Genomic DNA, 22,569 nt, shown 5'->3' with positions numbered 1-22,569 from the left:
GGATGCGAGACTAGGAAGAAAGAATCAGTCAAGAACAGCCTTGGGGCAAGGTCCTGTTTCCCCATCAACGGATACACACAACAATATCTTTGAGCAATTTCGCAGATACTGAAACCCCCTCCAGGTGGGAGAAGTTAACGATTAACGATGGTATGCTGCACACAAGCATGTAGACCCCCCGACCAGTTGGACCTGAAGGTTGATGCTGTTGACTCCTACTTACCTCACCACCAACCCATCAGAAGAATGTCCATGAGCTGATCATGCCCTCTTTGAACAATTACTATAAAACTTCTCACTATCTTCTCCAAGTGGGGACACATAGTTTTTCGAGGCAGAAGGCTGCTGTGTCCCCATTTGCCTGGCAAAGTAAAAAAGCTATCATTTTCTACTTCACCCAAAACTCCATCTCCGAGATTTGATGCAGCACCGGTGTACAGAGAAGTTGAGCTTTCAGCATCAATACTGGGTGAAGTGTATATGGGAGTTTCTGTACTATCTGTGCAACTCTTCTGGAAATCTAAAACTATTAAAAAATTTTAAATTATCTTTAAAATAATAGACCAGTTCATATTCTAAAGGAAAGCCCCACTATGAAGAAAGATATGGCTTCATCCATTTCAAAAACTTAACATAAAAAAATACACTTTAGAAAAGATGGATTTTACGTATTTTATACATTTTCTATATAAAGTAACAAGCAGTCTAGTGTCATCTGTCTGGACAACTTTTCCCAGTATAATTGCAAGTTAGTTGTACTGCTGCCAAAATATTGGCTCCCTGTACCCCGATGCCAAAATGAGATACGGAGACAGAGTTTTGGAGGAGAAAGAAAGGGTGGCTTTAATCTTTGCCAGGCAAAGAGGGGAACACAGCAGGCTAGTACCTCAAGAACTGTGCCTACTCCCTGGGGAATAGGGAGAGGTCTTATAGTGGTCAGGGGTATGCAATAAGGATCAAGGCAGTAACAGTCTGGCATTCTTCTTTCTTCTGCAGAGTTTCGAAATGGTGGGGCTGCTGACAAGATTACAGTGTGTGCAGGGTCTCGGGTGGAGCTTCTCTGGTCCCTTTAATCTCGCCTCAGGTGGTTTCCTGGCTGCTCCTCCCTTGATTAGCAACTGTTCTTGAATCTGCCCTTTGGAACTCAGGGAAGGTCATGGAGGCTGGAGTCTTGCCTACAAGAAATGGGAGATTAAAAAAGCCTCCGTGCCTGGGAACCCCACAGGGCCCTGCTCAGCATCAGTACCATAAGATTTGATTGACCTACTTCAAATTTTGGTTCTTCTAATCATTCATTAAACTTACTAACTAAATTAATGCTTGTTCTTACATGTCTTGGCAGAACAAATCAATACTATCTGAACAAATTAATAACCTTGGCTCCTAACTCCTGTGATTTTGGCAGGTTATACTTTCAGTTTCTAAAGCCTATACACAGAGGAGTCCTGAGGTAGGGATCTGCTCTCCTCCCTATACGCATACGGAGTTTGTTTTTTTTTTTTTTTAACATCTTTATTGGAGTATAATTGCTTTACAACGGTGTGTTAGTTTCTGCTTTATAACAAAGTGAATCAGCTATACATATATATATTTATATATATCCCCATATCTCCTCCCTCTTGCGTCTCCCTCCCACCCTCCCTATCCCACCCCTCTAGGTGGTCACAAAGCACCGAGCTGATCTCCCTGTGCTATGCGGCTGCTTCCCACCAGCTATCTTATTTTACATTTGGTAGTGTATATATGTCCATGCCACTCTCTCACAGAGTTATTCTTAACGAGTGTTAGAAGAATACCCTAGAGGAAGAGCAGACCTCATCATACCTTCTTGTCAAAGCCATGAGAAGCTGGCCCAGTGCCCTAGTAAGAGATTTAGATGGAAACATGAAACACAAATCCTCACAGTACGGAAGCAACTCATTCACTCAACAACACTTTTCTTAACACCTGAGCTAAGAATACAGAAATGACTGACACTGAAGGGTTTCCATTCTACCTTCAGGGGCAAAATAGCAACATGTTAAACAGGAGGTGTAGAGATGTTAAACAGATGAAATTGAGTTTTTGAAATATGCAATTGGGTATTCAACTAGCACATCAGAAGCAGTGAGTAGTAGGAGTAAATACACATTTCATGAATAAACACTGGTCACATGTCTCCCATTGATTGCCTCTTCTGAGCCCAGCAAAGTTTGCAGAAACGATTAGGACACAGTCCATGCCCTCAAGGCACTTGCTGTCTGGTAACTGGGATAAAGGAAGTACACCATGAGTTACAAGCACAAAGTAGAAGTTAATATGTCCCCCAAGAAAAGTACAAAGTGCTCCTGGAGGTCAAAGAGGAAGACATTAAATCTAGTTACAAATAGGGAAGTAGATAGCATTTTGAGATAGGCTTAAATTGTGGTACAAACTAGACAGGTTTGAATGGGGGTATTACAGGCAAATATACAACCTCAGAAAAATCACCCAAGCTTTCCTCTTTACCTACGGTATATGTGAGTCTTGGGAAATGTGGCTTTATAAAGGAACCAAGATAGATGCTAAGTCTAGAGGGAAGAGTAGGACAAGGAGCATATTTATGTGCTCTTAACAAATCTCCCCTCAGAATGCTTATCAGCTGTAAGGGGGAAAATCACAACTATACTGTGGAGAAATCACAAAACACTTTAATCAAATGATCAATATTAACATGCCCAAAGAGGAGCAGATAGACATCACGTGACTCCAGATGCCATACGCCGAGAACACACAACATATCTTTTGCAGTTTTCTAGCCAGACATCTAATTTCCTCATGAAGAAGTCTGAATCTAATCTTGAAGAAACATCATACAAATCCAAACTGAGGAATATAATATAAAATAACTGGCCCATGTTCTTCAAATACATCAATGTCATAAAAGACAAAGAAAGGTGAGGAATTCTTCCAGGTTAAAGGAAACTAAAGAGACAACATGACTAAATACAATACATGATCTTGGACTGGATCCTGAACTGGAGGGGGGAAATGCTAGAAAAGGACAATGCTGGGACAATGGACAACTGAACTACATACCGTACATTGTTTAAAGTATTATATCCATGTTAAATTTCCTGAATTTAATAACTCTACTGTAGGAACGTAAGAGAACATCCATGTTTTTAGCAAAAATGCACTGAAGATTAAGGGAGTAAATGGGGATGATGTATGCCACCTACCCTCAAATGATTCCGAAAAAAATATGTACATATATACAGAAAGACAGAAAGCGAGTAATAAAACAAATGTAGCAAAATGTTAAAAATCCGTGACAACAAGTAAAGTATATAGGGTCAGGGGAGTTCTTGGCATCATTCTTGCGACTTTTCTGTAGTTTGAAATTATTTCAAAATAGAAACTCTTTTAAAAACCCTATAAAACATTAAAGTCAAAATTATTTTCATGCATAAAAGTTTCATAACCAATTTCTTTTAAGATATAAGCTTTTTACAAAAGTATAACTTACTATTTATAGTACTTGAAACTTTAGGATCTTCTATTTCTCTTAATATTGTCTTATTTAAACATTTCCATGTATCAACTTGGTTACACGTCAATCATTTTTAGTAACTATATATTCACTATGATATAATCATTCTTCTATTGAACATTTCTGTTATCTCCAATTTTCTCAATTACAGTATCACTGCTATGAACATAGCTATAAAAATTATTTCCTTTGGGAATATTTCCTAGGGATTTTAGAATAATTCTGTAGAACAAGATCTAAAAAGAAGACTATACCATTTTAGATGTCAAACTTATATGGATTGAGATCCACTCATACCAGAGGACATTTTCCATACTTTTGAATATGGAGGCAGTTCTGAAAATTACTCATCAACACACTGGTACCATTGCCAGACAACAGCTCTCTCTCACACATACACCATTCACCAAGCCTGAAGAGCAAACAAAAAGAGAAAGAAAAGGATGCTCAAGGAGCCTAGTTGACAGACTATCGCTGTGTTGATTTACCACCAACTCAGCTGGAAAGCTTTTCTAGTTAACACAAAGCACAGCAGACCAAACTTGCCCATGCTCAGATGCACTGGTTTTAGTCAATATGTCTTACTCTTACAAAACTTCCAAGATTTTAATATAGAAACTGCTTAGTTAAAAAAAAAAAAAAAGACATGTACTTTGACTCTAAATGTGTCTGGGGAGCTTGAGCATCAAACAACTGAAGAATAATCTTGTATGTAATGATAATTATTATGTCATGCTAAAGACCGACTTCAGCGATGATTGTAAACAAGAACAGCAGTTAGCAATTTCATCAGTTAGGATCTGGTCTGTAAAAGGATAAGAAGAGCATGGGACTTTGTGAAAACCCTATTTCTGTCTTTAAGGAAGTATGCACACACATACACACTAAGGTGTATCTTTGCTGAGAAATGTAAAATGTATGGATACGTATAAAATGTAAGTACTTGATTCTTACTAATACACACTAATGAACAAGGGTAAAGTTTTCAAAGAGTTGCCTAGCACAAGGGAATGTTCAGGAGTGATGGAAATGATCTATATCACAGGATCTAAATGATCTATATGGCTTTGAAATTGGTTACATGGGTACATGCATTTGATGAAGTTCTCAGACTATTAACTTAAGACCTGTAAATTACTCCATGTAAGATATGTCTCAAAAATGCAACAGAGGGACTTCCCTGGTGGCGCAGTGGTTAAGAATCTGCCTGCCAATGCAGGGGACACGGATTCGAGCCCCAGTCTGGGAAGATCCCACATGCCGCGGAGCAACAAAGCCTGTGAGCCACAACTACTGAGGCTGCGCTCTAGAGCCCACGAGCCACAACTACTGAGCCCGCACACCACAACTACTGAAGCCCGCGCACCTAGAGCCCGTGCTCCACAACAAGAGAAGCCACCGCAATGAGGAGCCCACACACTGCAGCGGAGAATAGCCCCCGCTCGCCGCAACTAGAGAAAGCCCGCGCGCAGCAACGAAGAATAAATAAATAAATAAATAAATTTTAAAAAATGCAATAGAAAACACACCAAATCAGCAGACCGGCTCTGTCACTAACTAGTTCAATGTGCTTAAGCGAGTCATATAACCTCAGCTTCCTCATCTGAAAAACAAGGGGATTGTGTTTAACCATCTCTTTAACACAATCCCTAAATTCTTTACCAGCTTTAAGAGTCTAATTGACAATTTTTAAAGTTGCAACAAACTTATGGAAATTAATAATCTGACTTAGGACTCTGACAATTTTAACTCTACAAGTTTCAAGTACATTAACACATGAATACATTATCAACATAAACAGAAGCATGGCCCTTTTCTCATAATCAAAGAGGGGACTTGTCCCGCCAGGTTTCAGTGTGTCCTTCTAGGTTTTTTCATTGCTGTTGCTGCAGAGGCAATATGACTCTCTGGCTAAGCATGAAGACTATGGACTCGTGCTGCCAGGTCCACAGCCCAGCAGCACCACTAGCCAGGGTAGACCTTGTTGAAGTCATCCAAAATCCCTGTGCTTCAGTTTCCCCACCCAAAAAGAGCGGCAAAAATGGCAACCATTCATGAGGTTGTTGTGAGAATAACACATGATACACATAAAACCCTTAGAACAGAGCCTGGCACCCAGGAATTGTCACTTATTACTGATAAACTCTTCACTCTTTCATAATAAAATATCTACGCTTGCTTCTTTCAATGCAGTTGAAGAATAAGTAATTGAAACACTTATTGTAACTCAAAGTCACTCAAAACACTACATTAAATACAAAGGCACTCAGGGAAATAGGTCTCTTGGAATATTTAATCATTGGTCTTGAGCCAAAAAATTTCTTCAGTATCATTCAGTACACCTTGTAGATGGAAACCAGGCCCATCAAAGTGTTGTTACCGACATTTCAGATTTTTATTTAATATGAAAAGCATTAAATGGGTGAGGGTGGGGTGAAAAATGAAACTCAATAGAGCCACATCCAGTCTTGTCTCTGTAGGTCTGCCCCATCACTGAAAATCACCAAGCAGTCATGATACCTAAGGACCCAAGGATAGCATAAAATGCTGCAACACACAGCCTGATGAATGAGCTTTGTATCTAGGCTTAGGGGAGGCGGATACAATGTGCTTACTCTATTATTCACACTGCATTTACTCTGTCAAATGTTTTCATTTCCTAATGCAGAATCCTTTAGTGAAGAAAAAAAGCCTGCCTGTTTGGATTTGAATTTATTATTTCAGTGACACAGAAAGACATGGAGACTAAACTTTCAACTGACACGAGGTAGAATAAAGTACCACGTTTTCTTCCAATCCATTTTTCACCTTTACACACAGTGATAAGAGCCTGTGCCAAAGGTTCTTGATTCTATCTACGTGAAAGGGCTCTAAATGACAATCATTTAGTCCACAAGTCAACAGCCTTAAATATCAAAAATGTGAGGACCTGAGTGTGGATTTGCATAGTTCCGGGCTCTGTGGAACTATCTGCTCCCTGTAACAACCCACCCTGCAGAGAGTGCACCCATGCAATGCCCTGCTAGAGATGAGAGAGATCAAGAAGGTGGGGAGAAAGGTCTGGACTTGCCCTTTAACCAGACCCAAGCATGTTTCCCTGGCCTTCCTGGCTGAACACCATATCACCATGTTTCCAAAAACAACGGCTGACCTCAAGTAGCAGAGTGAACTATGGTCCTTGTGGTGTGATTTAAAGATCCCTCTGCCCCAAATTTCCTCTCACTCTCCTTTGAAACTGCCTGATAGCCTGTATTTGAGACTTATTCCTTTAGTTTAACACACGTTGTCTTAGACTGCCAATGTCCTTGGGACAGTTTTTTTTTTTAATTTATTTTTTATTGAAGTATAGTTGAATTACAATGTTGTGTTAATTACTGCTGCACAGCAAAGTGACTCAGTTTCACATAAATATACATTCTTTTTCATATTCTTTTCCATTATGGCTTATCACAGGGTATTGAATATAGTCCCCTGTGCTATACAGTAGAACCTTGCTGTTTATCCATTCTATATATACCAGTTTGTATCTGCTAATCCCAAACTCCTAATACAACCCTCTCCCATGTGCCTCCCCCTTGGCAACCACCAGTTTATTCTCAATGTGGGACAGTTTGTTAATGCATTAAGTCATCAATCAGTCATTCCTACTATGGCATGTGTTCATTTCACCCACTCCTTTCTTTCTACCAGCTGGCTGAAATCACCAAATCTAGAGGATGAGAGTTATTGGGTTACACTTTATTGTTCACTTTCTATTTTATCTTTTGACTCAGGAGAAGAACTTAAAAGGGAGGGAAGGGTGATTTTGGAGCATGGGACACAGCCATAGAAGGAAGGGGCAGCTGGAGGACAGCAGGAGAGCCCTGATGCCCCAGGGTGAGGAGAGGAACCCAGCAAGTGAGTTCAAACTCAAAAAGCCCCAATATTTCCCAACTTTGGGACCAGCCCACTTCAGGGAATACTACTTCAGATCTGGGCAATGACCTAGAATTGCATAAACTCTGCTTATCTTTCAAATTAGTTCCACTGGGCTTAATGAGGGAGCAATTTTTCTGTGCATGAACTGAATTTTAAATGACCCAATAACCACATGAAGAAAGCATAAGTAAAAATTCTAAATGTACACACATCCCATCATGTACATAACTATAATTTCACTGAGAAATGGAATTCTGAAGTTGCAAGTGACACAGAGAAAATAACCTCATCTTTACACTTCTCCCTCTTCACTGAGGCAAAGTGAAGGCTGTGGCAGTCTTCTGTATGATGACGGTAGGTGGGGAAGATGATCTTCCCACATTGGTCTGACCTCCTGTGCTACAATTCATACAGCCATGACCACATCCATATTTGGAATAGAATAAGGACAGGACCTGCCCAGCTGCTATTCTCCTGAGGATGGAATTACTGTCCATCTCTCTTCAAACTTGGGCTAAGCAAATGTGTGAGCCAGCAACTATGAATTTGCTTCAAATAAACTATTGTTTCTCAAATCTGTCTGGATTGTAAAAATTATCCAGGGTGCTTGTTTAAACCAAGCAGTTCCTCAGAATTCTGATTCAATAGGTCTGGAAAGGATCCAGAAAATTGTGTTTTTCACCAGCACTTCAGATGATTTTTATAATTAGGGAAGTTTTATACATACTAAGATAAGAAATCCACAATTTCAGAAAGAAAACTAGGAAAAGGGAGAGGCCAGAGGGAGTTGTTTCTCCACTGAGCTTGGGAATACATGCTGCTGTCCCTTTTGGAGGATAAGGTAGATTATTACGTTAGGCCCTATCCACTGCCTATCTTGAGCTGAGAACTTTTCATGATGTAAACAGTACACAGGAATCCAAGATAAAGAGGGAATTCAACTCTTATGTGTAAAGGCCTATTAATACCCGCAAACTCAATATATACAATGAAACATACAATGAAAACCTAGTGTCATGCAACTACCCTTCCACGTACTGGTGGTAAAGTCATAGCTCCACTGCCACCACCAAAAAAAAAAACAAAGATACATCTCAATACCATAATGGTGCAGCCAGAGTTCTATATAACAGACTACAGCTGGCTAATACAGCAAGTTAGAATGTGGGTACTACGAGAGCTAGTTTGAAGTACAACCCTTAAATGGAACACAGTTTTTCACAAGAATTCCTCTACCACAGAACTGCAATAGGAACCCCATTTGGCAGCTTCACAAACACATGGCCTAGGCCTAGAAGAGAACACAAGAGGATAAAAATAGTAATTATATGGAGTGGGAGAATTATAAGTGAAATCTTTCTATATTTATTTCCCTCATTGTTATTTTAATGTAGATGTGATAAATAAGAAATTAACAATTGTTGATGCATTACTGTTTATGTTCTCTAATCACTATTAATAAATCACTATTTTGTCAAAAAGCAAATTTAAATATTCCTTAATGACAATTGAGTCAGTATTAACTGCTTCTATTGATGGAGATATTATACTTTACCAACATATTTCTTTGTCAAAAACTTCATTTGCAGACATAGAAATAACATGAGGCATTGAGAGTCACATCCCAATTTCAGGCAAAGTATTTAATATAGTATGAAAACAGAATTAAATGTTTATTAAAATAGCACTAGGCATTCTGAAAAACATAAAATATGCAACAGAAGTCTCTGAGGCAGAGGGAAGGGAGAGGTTAAATCTGAGCGGGTGAAGATGCAAGAGAGAGGAGTGGGCAGGACCTGCTATGTGGGAATTTACTGGTGCCAGTGGCCAGGGTCTTTGCTGCCATCTTCACTACCTCAGCCTGGGGGGCCTGGGCCTCCAGAAAGTGCACTGTGGTTAGTCCTAGGCACCTTCTCCCAAGGACTGCAGAGCTCTCTGGCAGAATGTACAGATGGAACTCTCCCCCCCCCCCCACCACCCCCGCCCTGATCTGGGCCTCATGATCCTTTCACATTTTGATAGAGAGAGAAGGAAAGAGTGACTAAAGGTGGGGCAGGGAGAATTATCACAAAGAGGATCCCAGGCTTCTGAAAAAACAGTCTGGGGGCTGAGAATGGGTGGAAACAACTGATATCAGAGGGAGGGGCTAGAGACCAGCCCTGTGTCGGTGGGGAGAATCATGGCCAAGAGAGGGAAATGGCAGAGAAAGGAAAAGATATAGACCCCAAAGGAAAACTGTGAGGACTTGCAGCCTTGCTGCTCTGCAGACAGAGAGACAGATGCTGCTGCCTGAGGGTTCTCAGTGAGGCTGTTCTCAGCCTGGCTGAGCTCATGCTACCCTGTCTGGCATGTCTCATGAGGATCTTCTTGTATGACCACAGATGACTATCAAAGGATCTTAGCTTCCAGAGCATTTGTTAACGGTGATATAACTGCGCGAAAGAAAGACAGGTGCTCGAGTCCAGGCCAATGGGAAAAACTGAACTTACACATCTCTCTCAAAGTTTAAAAATATGACATTTGAAATTTGTACTGAAATCCAAGATGACTTTTTTTTTTAACTTAATTTTCCAAGGAATGGCAGGGATCCTAGATGACAACTTTTCTCATTAATATTTTCACTAAAAGAATTAAGTTGGAAACAGTTAGGAATTTCTCTTTTTATACTTTGGTTTGAGGTTTGATGTTCTCCTTACTTTGAGGATAATTATTGGGTTTTACCTTTACACCTAATGAAAAGAAAAGAACAAGATCTATTTTAATTCTAGAATCTACCCTTACCCAAGAGTCAGTCAGATTTGTCCAAACCCTCGACCAGAATACATCCTTCAAGTCTTAAATGAGAGACTCTTGACATCTTGGGGTAAGGCTGTCCCTGATGTCACAACACCTTAGCCCAAATATCACCTCCCTTGGCTGTATTTCCCTAGAGTTGCCTTAGTATGGTAGGCAGTAGTTTTAGAAATGGAGGCATTGTAGAAGAATTCTAGAAACTAGAAAATCTAGATAAGTGGTTAATATTTGAGGAGATAAGCAGAATCTAAGTCCATAAACTTGAAGATGTAGAATGCTTTCATGTTGTTACACATTATAAACCAACAGCTCTCATATACTCAATGCTTACGTTGTGCTAAGCCTAACTCTGTAAGTATTCTAAGTGCTTAATCCCCCGATTCCCATAACCACCTGTAAACTTCATAGTGTCACCCCATCTTACACTTAAGGAAACAAAGGCCTAGAGAGACCAGATCAAGGCCCAAGGCCACAGAGCTAGTAAGTGGCAGAGTCAGGATTTGAATCTCCTTGACACCAGAGCCTACTTGCTCAGCAACCAACCCTGCCCCATCAGTGTGGAACACTAGACACTCCAGAATTGTCTCTTCCAGGACGCTTCCGAGCCAGCATCTTTGCCCCAACTCCTCTGCTCTGAATTGTATCCCGCCCTTTGTGTTTTCAAAACCCTTTATCAGTTGTGTCCCAATAGGGACTGAACATTCCTTGAAGACAAGGTCCATGGCTTATTATCTTTATAGCCCCAGCACCTACCAGGGAGGCTGAGAGAGAGTAAGGGCTTACAGGATGTTGAACTAAGAAGTATCTAGGGAAGATGCCAGAATTAAACATTTATTATTCTCAGGTAAAATCTAATATTTATACTTTCATTTTACAATAATTGGCATTACTACAATTATTCTTTTTTATAATATAATATTGATAGTTTATACACAGGTATACCTCATTTTATTGTGCTTCATTTTATTCTACTTTGCAGATACCACATTTTTCACAAACTGAAGATTTGTGGCAACCCTGCATTGTCGGATGATGGTTTGCATTTTTTAGCAATAAAGTTTTTCTTTTTTTTTTTTTTCTACATTGGGTCTTCATTGCTTTGCGCAGGCTTTCTCTAGTTGCAGCGAGCGGGGGCTACTCTTCGTTGCGGTGCACAGGCTCCAGGTGCGCGGGCTTCAGTAGTTGCAGCACACGGGCTTCAGTAGTTGTGGCACGTGGGCTCAGTAATTGCGGTATGCAGGCTCTAGAACGCTTGGGCTTCCGTAGTTGTAGCACACGGGCTTCAGTAGTTGTGGCTCATGGGCTCTAGAGCGCAGGCTCGGTAGTTGTGGCGCACGGGCTTAGTTGCTCCGCGGCATGTGGGATCTTCCCGGACCAGGGATTGAACCCATGTCCCCTGCTTTGGCAGGTGGATTCTTAACCACAGCGCTACCAGGGAAGTCCCAGCAGTAAAGTATTTTTTAAGTAAGGTGTGTACATTGTTTTTTTAGACATAATACTATTGCACACTTAATAGACTATAGCGTAAACATAACTTCTATATATATACTGCAAAAGCAAACAATTCGTGTAACTAGCTTTACTGAGATATTTACTTTATTGTGGTGGTCTGGAACTGAACCTGAAATATCTCTGAGGTATGCCTGTTGATGAGCTGATTCTATTTTCAAGTAATTCTGCTAGAGCTTTACAGCTGAGGTAGGCAGCTGTAATATTTAAGGCATCAACAGTGTCCAAATGAAAGAATAAAAGAGAAGGATACATTGTATATTAAATAAAGTGGAACCAAATGCTAATTGTTGACTAAGGATGAAGGCCAAGATGTTACCGCCCACAGTGAATATTTTGAGAGCTCCCATTTTAATGGTCAGTGCTCCCCTTCCCCAACAGGAACACACTATAATGTGCTTGCACACATCCCCCTGAAGGGAAGAGTCCCTGTCACCTCCTCTCTTCCACATTCCCTGTTACACTGGGCTTTCTCTTTCTGAAAGTACTCTTAACCCTTAATTTCAGGAAGTTCCTAGCAAAACAGTCATAACATATAGAAAACGTGTGCTGGTGGAGACTCACTAGGAACACAAAGAAGTTAGGAGCCTGGCTCCTGAGCAGGAGAGTAGGATAGCACAATGATAAACCTTGGCCCTACTGTCTGTTGATCTTGAACAAGTGACTTAACTTTTCTAGGTCTCAGTTTCCTCCTACGTAAAATGGAGGTGAAACTGCTCCTACTTCATAAGGCTGTTGGGAGAACTGGTGAGACAATGTAGGTAAAGCACTTCCCGCGTTAGCTGGCATGTGGTAAGGACGCAGTAGATGTCAGCTATTGCAGCCTATGGGGATGGCCGAGTGATAGCCATGTCCCACAAGAGAACTGGCCTGTGGGCCAACTTTGGCACAGGTGCCAGCACTGGGGAGTCTTGATCCTCAACTGAGCCCTGCAATAACGTGTCAGGGGGGGTCCACGTAGTACAGACCGCCTGGATGCAAGTGATCGGTTTTTAGCTGTGTGACTTGGGACAGTTGCTTAACCTCCCTGTAGCTCAGTTTGCTCATGTGTAAAGTAGTGATGATAATAGTACCTGACCCATACCTTATTGCGAGGGTTAAGTGAATATATGTGTGTGTGTGTGTGTGTGTATGAATTTATACACAAACATATATGAACAGGTCTGGCACATAACTGTATAAATCAGCTTCAGCCTTCACTTGCTACCCAACACCTCTGTGTTGAACTGGACAGATACATGACACTCTATGTGGTCACTGAGGGAAATTTAAAATATCTTGTGATATTTTTCATATGATCTGAGAAATACTTGGCACTGTATATGTCTTTTGGAAGAAGTTGGAGACCAGCATATCCATAAGTCCCATTCTGGTTTTAAAATATTTATTATTAAACTGAAAAAGCCTTGAGCAGTATGTGACAATGCACAAGAATTCACAGCCTTCCTATAAAAGTCTGATTCTCCTGCCCCTAAGTGTTTCAGAGACAGTGAAAGGGAAAGATCTAGCTTAGGAGAACTGTTTTGTCAAGTAAAAATGGTCTCAAAAGTGTTTACAATTCTCACTTGATTATTCTTACTGCTGAAAAACAGTGGAAATGATTATGAGGACTTTAAATAAAACTTTCATTTTGTGCAAAGGAAATGGTACAAGCTACACACTAAATTGTTCTCTAGTTTCTGAATTAATTCAAGTAAAGTAAGGAAGCATCCAAGATAAGGCTGAAACACACCCTTCCCACTGGTGATCTGCCACCCCTGATAAAAAAACTGTAATTGAAGCCAATCCTGGGCAAAGCAAGGTCCCGGCAAAATGCTCCATGTCTTTCTACAAATATTCACAGCAGGGTTGTACCAAGACATTTCTGCACTGTAGTGCTTTCTTGGTCACTAAGTATTTCTCTCTCTCTCTCTCTCTTTCTCTCCCCATTTGCCTCTCTGTCTCTGTCTCTCACTCTCTGTATCTCTCTGTCTCTGTCTCTCTCCCTCTCAAACACACACAGAGTCAGTCACAGTGATGGTTTGGAGTGAAGATAAGAAAGAGAAGACTGAACAGCTTTTCATACAGTTGACATGCAGAGTCCTGCTGTAAGTACCTAGATACCCAGCAGTAACCAGTTCTCCCCACCATCCCTCCCTGGCCAGTTTCCAGACATGAAGGAAACAACCCCTTCAAAAGATTATGTCGAAGACAGCCACAAAAAGAAAGGGAGGAAGGGAGGGAGGGAGGGAGGGAGAGAGGGAGGAAGGGAGGGAGGGAAGGTGGGAGGAAGGAAGGAAGGAAGGAAGGGAGGGAGGGAGGAAGCCACAATTTCCACCCAATCCTGCACATTCCAGAATTCTTCAGAGTACAGTTGACCCTTGAACAACACAGGTTTGAAATGCATGGGCCCACTTATATACGGATTTTTAAAAATAGTAAACACTGCAGTATAACATGATCCATAGTTGGTTCAAACCACAGATCCAGAACCGCTGATACAGAGGAAGTGGACACATATAGGGAGCACCGACTTTAAGTCATACATAGACTTTTTCTTTTTTTTTTTTTTGAAAAGTCCGTTCATAAAACTTTTATTCCACTTACATGAACTTAATACACGTGTTCTTAACAATTATGCTTGGATTGTTCATGAAAATCTCATAAGACATTAAACAAAGCTAGCCATCATCTCAAGTTATTTCCCTGTTAACTATTTTTACAGCACATGCATGTTAGGCAAGTATCAAAAACAAACAAACAAAAAAAACCAAAAACCTAAAAAATGTTAAATACATGGGTTTTTTGTTTTACTGCTGCGCTTGATATACATGAAGTAATGAATATCAAGCAATTCATTTTTACTGCATCTTTAGTTGTACATTTGTTCTTAGGTTGCCTAAAACATTTAAATACAAATAAAATGAGTGTAGCAAAAATAATGAAAGCAAACAGCAGGTAACTTTACAAATAATGGAATGTGAACCGTTTCTGCCCTTATCCAGAGTAAATTGGGTCACAACTAAAGGAACACTTCTGTAGCTGTAGTCAGTGGTGTGCACATTGAGACTGAGTATTCCACAGGTAACACATGGTTTAACATGTAACATCCATGGGATATCTATTTCTACTATAGCCTTGTAAGTGCTCCAAACCTTAAAGTACCCACAGCTACACCTGTGACTGGAACCAATTATCCCTTTTATTCCCCACCAGGACAAACAAATACATAGGCAGTTTTCTTTGCTTTAGACATGGAAGCAGTTTTAACACTGGCCCTTGTGAAGCCACAACGTACCAAAAGTACTATGCCAAACATTTATAACTTGTATAAAAATTCCACATCCCCATATTGGCCACCTCACGATGAAAACAGATAACTCCCTAAATGTTAACTGGCTCTAATCCCCTAATATTAAGCATAAAAACCACATGGGAAATATAGAAATTCAAATAGAAGTAACACAAACCTGTCATAAATCATAAACAAAAAACTATTTGTGGGACAGCATGGATGACAAATGGTCTACTGTGTCAATTTTAGAATGAGGCAGACAAAAGTTGGAAGGCCGGTTAATTTTCCTCTCCTTCTGCTTCAGCTTCATCTCCTTGGGTATCCGATGTCCACAATGTCAAGGTGTCTCTCAGTAACTGCATTATTAGTGTGCTGTCTTTGTATGACTCTTCACTTAATGTATCAAGTTCAGCAATGGCTTCATCAAATGCTGTCTTCGCAAGAGAGCAGGCTTTCTCAGGGGAGTTCAGAATCTCATAATAGAACACAGAGGAGTTAAGGGCCAGACCCAGTCTGATAGGATGTGTTGGTTGCATTTCCTTTTTGCTGAGTTCAAAAGCATCTTGGTATGCTTGCTGTGACTGACCCACAGTCCCGTTCTTATCACCTGCAGCAACCTCAGCCAAATAACGGTAGTAGTCTCCTTTCATTTTCAAATAGAAGACTTTGCTCTCTGCTTGTGAGGCACTGGGGATCAAGAACTTTTCCAAAAGAGACAGTACATCATTGCAGATACCTCTTAGCTCGGTCTCAATTTTCTCTGTCTTCTCCAGCCATCTGCTGTTTTTTCTCAGCACCTTTCGTCTTTTTCTCAGTACTTGAGACGACCCTCCAAGATGACCTTCGGGCTCCTACAACATTTTTATAAGCAACTGAGAGAAGATTCCTCTCCTCATTGGATACTTCAGCTCCTTGCTCAGTTACAGACTTCATGCGGGCTGCCATGTCATCATCTCGCGCAGCCCGCTCGGCCAGTTTGGCCTTCTGCACCGCTCATTTTTATCCATGACTGGGTGTTCTGGCGGGCGCTTCCGGGCCGCCTCGGCTCGCGGCCCAGTGCCCGGGCCCGGCCTTCCCGCCGCGCCGCCGTCCGGGTCGGGGAGAGCTGGGTGCCGCTGCCGCAGCGCGGGGCGCGGAGGCTGCGCCGAGGAGCGGGCGGGAGAGGCGGCCATACATAGACTTTTGATTCCACCAGGAGGGTCCCCCAATTCCACCAGCCCCCTCCCGCCATTGTTGAAGGGTCAACTGTAGCATTTAACGAACCCCGGAAATTTCCAACTACTAAAATTCTTCTGGTAGTGCTACCCAGATGCATGACTGTTGCATTTTAAGCTAGACTGGGGAGAATACTTGAAGAATCCTAAATTCTAGCTCCCTTAATAATGTCCTTTGTCTATCATCAATTTTGCCCTATGTCAGAAAGCCATTGCTTTGGCTGCTATTCAGCAGCCTATGTAAAATGAGTCCCGGTGCTTAGTCCAGTTCCAGACAACTGATGTCCAGGTCACGTATCACCCGTACTGGGGACAGCTCTGGACTCAGAGTGTCCCCCTGAGGCTTAGTAGGTGACAAGATAGGCCAGAACAAGGAGACCCAGAACCCCACAAATAGACAGAGCCCAGGAGGAAAGCTGGTGATGGAGAAGGGTCCCAAGAGGGACGACTGGTCTGGGCAATTCAATATCTTGTTACAACAGAGTAATTGAAAGCACTGTTGGACTAGAGGAATGACTGTGTGTGTGTCTGCAGGGGTCGGGGGAAGAGCAGGGCATTAGAGTCTGACAGGAGGGGACTTTTAAAAGCTGATACTTTCCCAGCCCACAGAAGAAGATCTAGGGTCCCAGGCAGCACACCAAGCCAGGGAGGGGACCATCTGAGGCTTGGTCATGGGAATGGCAAAAAACTAGTCACCAGTCATAGTGAAGTGAGCCACATCAGATCCTTTCAAGAATTAGTGATGCTAGGGACTTCCCTGGTGGTCCAGTGGTTAAGACTCTGCTTCCACTGCAGCGGGCGCGGGTTCGATCCCTGTTCAGGGAACTAAGATCCCTCATGCCTCAGTGCAGCCAAAAAAAAAGAAAAAAATAGTGACGGTATGGATAAACACATAAAACTATATATGGGAGAAAAACTCTAGTTTAGAAATTATAAGATTAGGTATCTAGTCTCATGTTTTCCCCTTACAAATTACGTGACCTTCAACAAATCACTTGACCTCTCTCAGCCTCGGTTAGCAGCTTTAAAGACAATAACCATCACACCTATTACACAAGGTTGCAAGGATCTGATGAAAGGACAGATGTGAAAGCAGTTTATAAACCACGGTGCTCTAGACCTGTGACACAGCTTCTTTCCTCCTTTGCCGCATATCCAAGGGATGCTCCGACTTGCAAGAGGAACAGTGGCTGACAATGTTAGGACTTTCACCGTGATAGGAAGTGGGGAAGCACCTGGGCTGGGAAAGCATCAGAATCTGTGCAGCTCTTAAAAGCCTCCTCCTGCCAGACTCCAGTGTCCTGCTGCACCCCCACCCCGACAAACACACACTGAGAGTCATTCCTCTAGTCCAACAGTATTTTCAATTACTCTATTGTCAACAAAATATTTGACGACTCTACTGTAGTTGAAACTGGAGGCGTGGAGACCGGCCCAAAGATGTGCTTTCCTTGGCCTGCTGTTTGGCCTACAGAGGGTACATCTGCTCCCTCCCCCACAAAAATGAGATATATGCTCTAGTTTTCATATTTAAAAATCACAAAATTCCCATAAAAAATTTAGGTTTCTAGCTTCTCTTGAAAAACCAAAAGATCTAGCAACACTGGGCCCAAATTCCCACGAGGCAACACAAACTTTAGGGAGCATAAGAATCACAGGAAGAGATCATTAAAACATAGGCTGCAAGACCCCATCCTCAGAGTTTCTGATTCCTTAGGTCTGGGATAGGACCGAAAAAACAGCATTTCTAACAAGTTTCAGGTGATTTTGATGCTGCTGGTCCGGAAACCATACTTTGAGAACCACTGTGCTAGATCCTTGCACGGGCTGTCCCTGTTCAATAGGGATGCACACTCCAGCTTAACATAGCCCACACCACATCCTATGGTCAGTGACACAAGTATCTGTTGTCAACTATCATGCTTACTCTCTTGTTTCTCTTACACATGCAAAGTCACTTAACTAACTTAATATGCCTGACCTCTTAAGCATTTGAGTTACTAGCAACCTCTGCTACTTGAGGGCAAGAAACCTGCCTTATACACCTCCTTCTCCCTCTCCAACCCCTGTCTCTTTGCCTCTCTCAAACATACACACTCACCATCCTACACAGTGTCTTACACATAGCGCTCAACTGTGTTAGTTGATTTGAGTACCTGCATAAAGTCGGAATCCTTCAAGGCCTGAGCTTGAAGGACAGCAAGACTTTTAAGCTAGGAACTGGTTTAGGCCTCCTTCCCTTTGTCTATTGGATCCTGATGAAAGAGCAGGTCAATGCTGCCTCAAATGTGGAGGTGGGAGACAAAGAACAAAGATCATTACACAGGATGAAGCATAAGTTCTCCTGAGACCCACCTCTCCTTTTTTAGCTTCTCAGAATCAGTACTCAGCCCCAAGTCCTCTAAAATTAGTTATCATTCAGGAATACTATCAGTTGAGCGATTCAACCAACTTCCTTCGCTAAGTGGTTTCATGATCATCAGCTTGAGGGCAGGGGAAGAGGCCTGGATGATAAATCTAGATTCCCTCTAACTTTCTTTTCTATGAGCCCATTGATGACGACTTGGAACAAATTCCGGTACACATTTTGAAATCCATCAAAATGCAGGCCAGACTCCTCCCTAGTGTCTACCCCCAACCCACACATGCTCTGTCTTGTAGCCTTGGCCCTAAGCCATGGTTTGTGTAAAATGGCCTCAAATTTAATTTTCACTAAGAGTTTAAATGTTTCTCTCTTCAATAATGAAATATGGGCAGTTCATTCCAGAGAGCTGTAAAGAGTGCCAGTCTTTAAGGCCAAGAAATTTTATCCTTCTTTTACAAGCTGACAGCAAATGAAAAGAGTTTGTTTCGCCAAAAGGGATACCAAGGTAATTTGTGAAGACCTGACCTCATTAAAATATTCTTGAAATGTGACCAAAAAGGAAGAAACATCTAAATAAACTGTTGGAGGCCTATCCTATGTCAAAAAGTGGCCTCAAAGCAGTATTATTATCACGTCCATTTTATGAAAAAGGGCCCTGAGGCTTATAACAACCTCCCCAGGATTATACAGCTGTAATCAAAGACAGAATCGAACTCACTCTCAAGCCCACAACTTCCCCATTACCAATTTACCTTCACCATCCATAAGTCCTATACCAAGGGCACATCTTCCCTCTAATCTGCCTCTAAAAAGCTTAAGAACTCAGAGGCTAAAGATGGCCCAAAACTCAAAACATAAAATAGAAGACCCCATGGTAATTGCTTCTTAAAACTAGAAGAGAGAAACAAAATGACCACACAGTGAATCAGAGCAAAGATATGCAAACGCATTTTTATAAGTGACAAATGACTCCCAGGCCAGAAAGGCTTTGCTTGAACGTAATAACAAATCTCAAGAAAACAGATCCCTCAGAAGGAGACTGCGAGGTAGCAGCAAGGGTATAAGAGTCTGAGAAAAGTCATCAAAGCCCATCAAGCAGCCTCCAAGGACAGTCCTGGCTGGCTGGTCCAATCCTTAATAAAGAAAGATGCCCAAAACCTGTCAATTTCAAGAAGCCCAAAAGCCATGATGGGAAAGACCAATAGATCTGAGCACATACAAATTAAATTAAAGGATGCCTTTAAAAAGTCAAAAGCTGAATGAACACAGAAGAGGAGGAAATATTTGAACACATGTCAGAAAAAGGGTTAATATTACTACTACTATAAACATGCTCCCTCCCCCCAAAAAATGATCAAGGACAAACAATCCAACAGAAAAAATGAACAGGAGAGGAAATGAATAGACAAATCATGGAACAGGAAATGCAAATATCTCAAAAACACACAGAAAAATTCTCAACTGCACCTGTAGTCAGGAAACATGCAAATCAAAACAAAGGTGCACTGTTTCTACTGACCAAAGTGCCAAAAAAAACCCCAAAACCTAAAAATGTCAGTATCATTAGAACTAGTGAGGGTATAGGGAAACAGATACTGTCCCATGATTCTTGAGGATATGAAAATGCTACACAATCCTTGGAACATTATTTGGCCACGTACTGATTTAAAAATAAGTATGACCTCTGACCTCAAATCCTGCTTTGGAGAATCACATATTGAGGCATTTTAAGTGGCAAAAAACAACCTCAACATGCATCAACAGAGGAATAATTGAATAAATTCTGGACCTCCATATAAATATTGTAGTTATTGAAAAGAACAAAAATAGCATTATTTGGAAGATAGCAAAAGGCAGTGAACTTGAGAGCCACATTGCCCAAGTTCAAATTGCTGCTCCCATTAACTGTGCAACCTTGGGCAAATTAGTCACATCTCAGTTGCCTGTCTATCCACTGGGGATCACAGTACCTACCTTGTATGGTAGTTGCGGGGTAAATGAGATAAAGCATAGGGCCTGGCATCCAGCAAATACTGGATATTCTGTTGGGGGAGTGGGGAAGAACTGTACAAACTGTATAGCATAGATATATTTTAGTTAAAAGTGTATATATGTTTTAAAGCATACTATGTATGTGTGTGTGGTGGTGAGAGGAAAGGAGAAGGTTTTAACTCTTCCTTTGCATGTCTCTGTGTTGCAAGGAACATGTATTGCCTTTATAGGTTGGAAGACTAATCCAGTAACACTTTTTGAAAGTGGCCTGGTGAGAGTGCTAGCAGGAGTGGGGACTACGAAAGCATAATTAAAGATCGGGAAGTGAGTCTGGTAGCTGGGAAGTTTGGTGGGTCTGCAGCACAGAGTGCGCTGTGGAGGCAGCAGGTATAAGGCTGGGGGGGGCGGTAAAGGAAGGACTGCGTGTTCTCAGAGGAGGAGCGTGGACTTTCTCCAGATATTCCAGTTCTTTGGAAGAAAGGAATACAAAGTATTGGCTGTACTAGGGCAGTCTGAAAGATGTACTCTGCCCCTTCACCAAAACAAAAACTTTCAGTAGCTCCCTTTTATAGGGATGAAGTCCGGACCTACTTAGGTCTGTGAGTCTGATAGCCAGGCTTCTCATTCCACCTTGCCCCAACCTTACTGAACTACTTGCAGTTCTTAGAAGGTTCTGCTCTCTCCAGCTTCCAGACCTTTGCTCAGGCTGCAGCTTCTGCCAGCAGTACCCCCCATACCTTTCCTTGCTCTGCCTGGCTAACTCTTCAGAGTTCAGCTCAAATAATCCTATCTCCTGGGAAGCTCACCTTGATCCCCCAAGGCTCAGTTTCCCTTCTAGGTCCTCCTACATCACCCTGGCATGAACCTAAAGAGAGAACTTTTGACATTGATCTGTAATTGTCAGTTTATTGTCTGCCTCTCCAACTAAATTGCTGGTGCTTAATAGTATTCCTTGTTGATTCTTCAGTAACTGGCACAGAACACAGAACAAAGTCAGAAATCTATAAATATTTGTTAAATAAACAAATGTCTTGAAACATACAAGCCATCTAACTCTTTCTCCTTTTTTGTATTCCATGTTTTCCCAAAAAGTTTCTCACTTAATGCCCTATCCTATGTGTGCTAGCCCATAGGCAGAAAATCCACAGCAGATCACATTACTACGAGTCTGGGTCCACGTGACAGTTCTATTGCTCACTGAAAACTAATAAATTGGTATAGGGATTTTACAATCTTATACTTTCGTTAACGTAAGTCCTGCCCTGGAGGAAAAAACCTCCACGTGCTGGCCAAAGCTGACATCTGAGCATTTAAAACAAAAGGGCCACAACTCTGAACTATGGTAAATTACTAAGGTAAAGGCCTCTTGGGAGGCCTTCTCTGGCTACATCTGGACCTTGAGTCATTCACTCATTCAGCAAACATGTAATAAACCCCCACTAAATGGCAACCTTCATTCCAAGCACTGAGGATATAGCAGGGAACAAGACAGACGAGCCCTACCCACCATGGAGTCACATTCTAGTGGGGGTTAGCAGAGGCACAAATAATAAACATGTGAAAAATAAGAGAGTTTCAGGCAGTACTAAATACTGTGAAAACAATTAATCAGGATAGGAAATGATTAAAGTTGGGGAGAAGGGGTGATAGCTCTTTAGATGTGTGGTCAGGTTAAAAGGCTTCTCTGAGGGATGGACATTTGAGCTGCGACCTAAGTAATGAGAATGAATCAGCCATGAGAAAATCTGGGAGCAGAGAATTCCAGGCTGGAAAAAGAGCAAATGCAAAATCTCAAAGGTAGGAATGAGCTTGGTGCATTCAAAGAAAGATAGAAAACCAATTTGGCTAAAGCATAATGAACAAGGAATGTGAGTTAAGAGCAATCAGAGGGTAGACGTACAACAGATCATAAAGGCCATGATGAGGAGCTTGGATTTTATTCTAATTGCAAGGGAAAGACATTAGGGAAGTATAGGTAGGGAAGTGATAGTCT

The 22,569-nt window shown here is 41.6% G+C and overlaps 1 protein-coding gene and 1 long non-coding RNA gene across 4 annotated transcripts in view; both read right to left on the bottom strand.

Moving 5' to 3' along the window:
- The window catches only part of LOC118895507, a 55,550-nt gene that overhangs the window by 24,565 nt on the left and 8,416 nt on the right, over window positions 1–22,569 (bottom strand). The window lies entirely within an intron of this gene.
- On the bottom strand, window positions 14,272–16,981 carry LOC118895506 (14-3-3 protein zeta/delta-like). The gene is given in 2 exon segments (XM_036852667.1): window positions 14,272–15,776; window positions 15,778–16,981. Coding segments are annotated over 2 exon segments (666 nt in total). The 5' UTR covers window positions 15,951–16,981; the 3' UTR covers window positions 14,272–15,283.

Source organism: Balaenoptera musculus, chromosome 5, assembly GCF_009873245.2.
Source record: "Balaenoptera musculus isolate JJ_BM4_2016_0621 chromosome 5, mBalMus1.pri.v3, whole genome shotgun sequence".
Lineage (NCBI taxonomy): Eukaryota > Metazoa > Chordata > Mammalia > Artiodactyla > Balaenopteridae > Balaenoptera > Balaenoptera musculus.
Note: the sequence above shows the minus strand (reverse complement) of the source record. Positions and strands in the feature narration are given on the sequence as shown.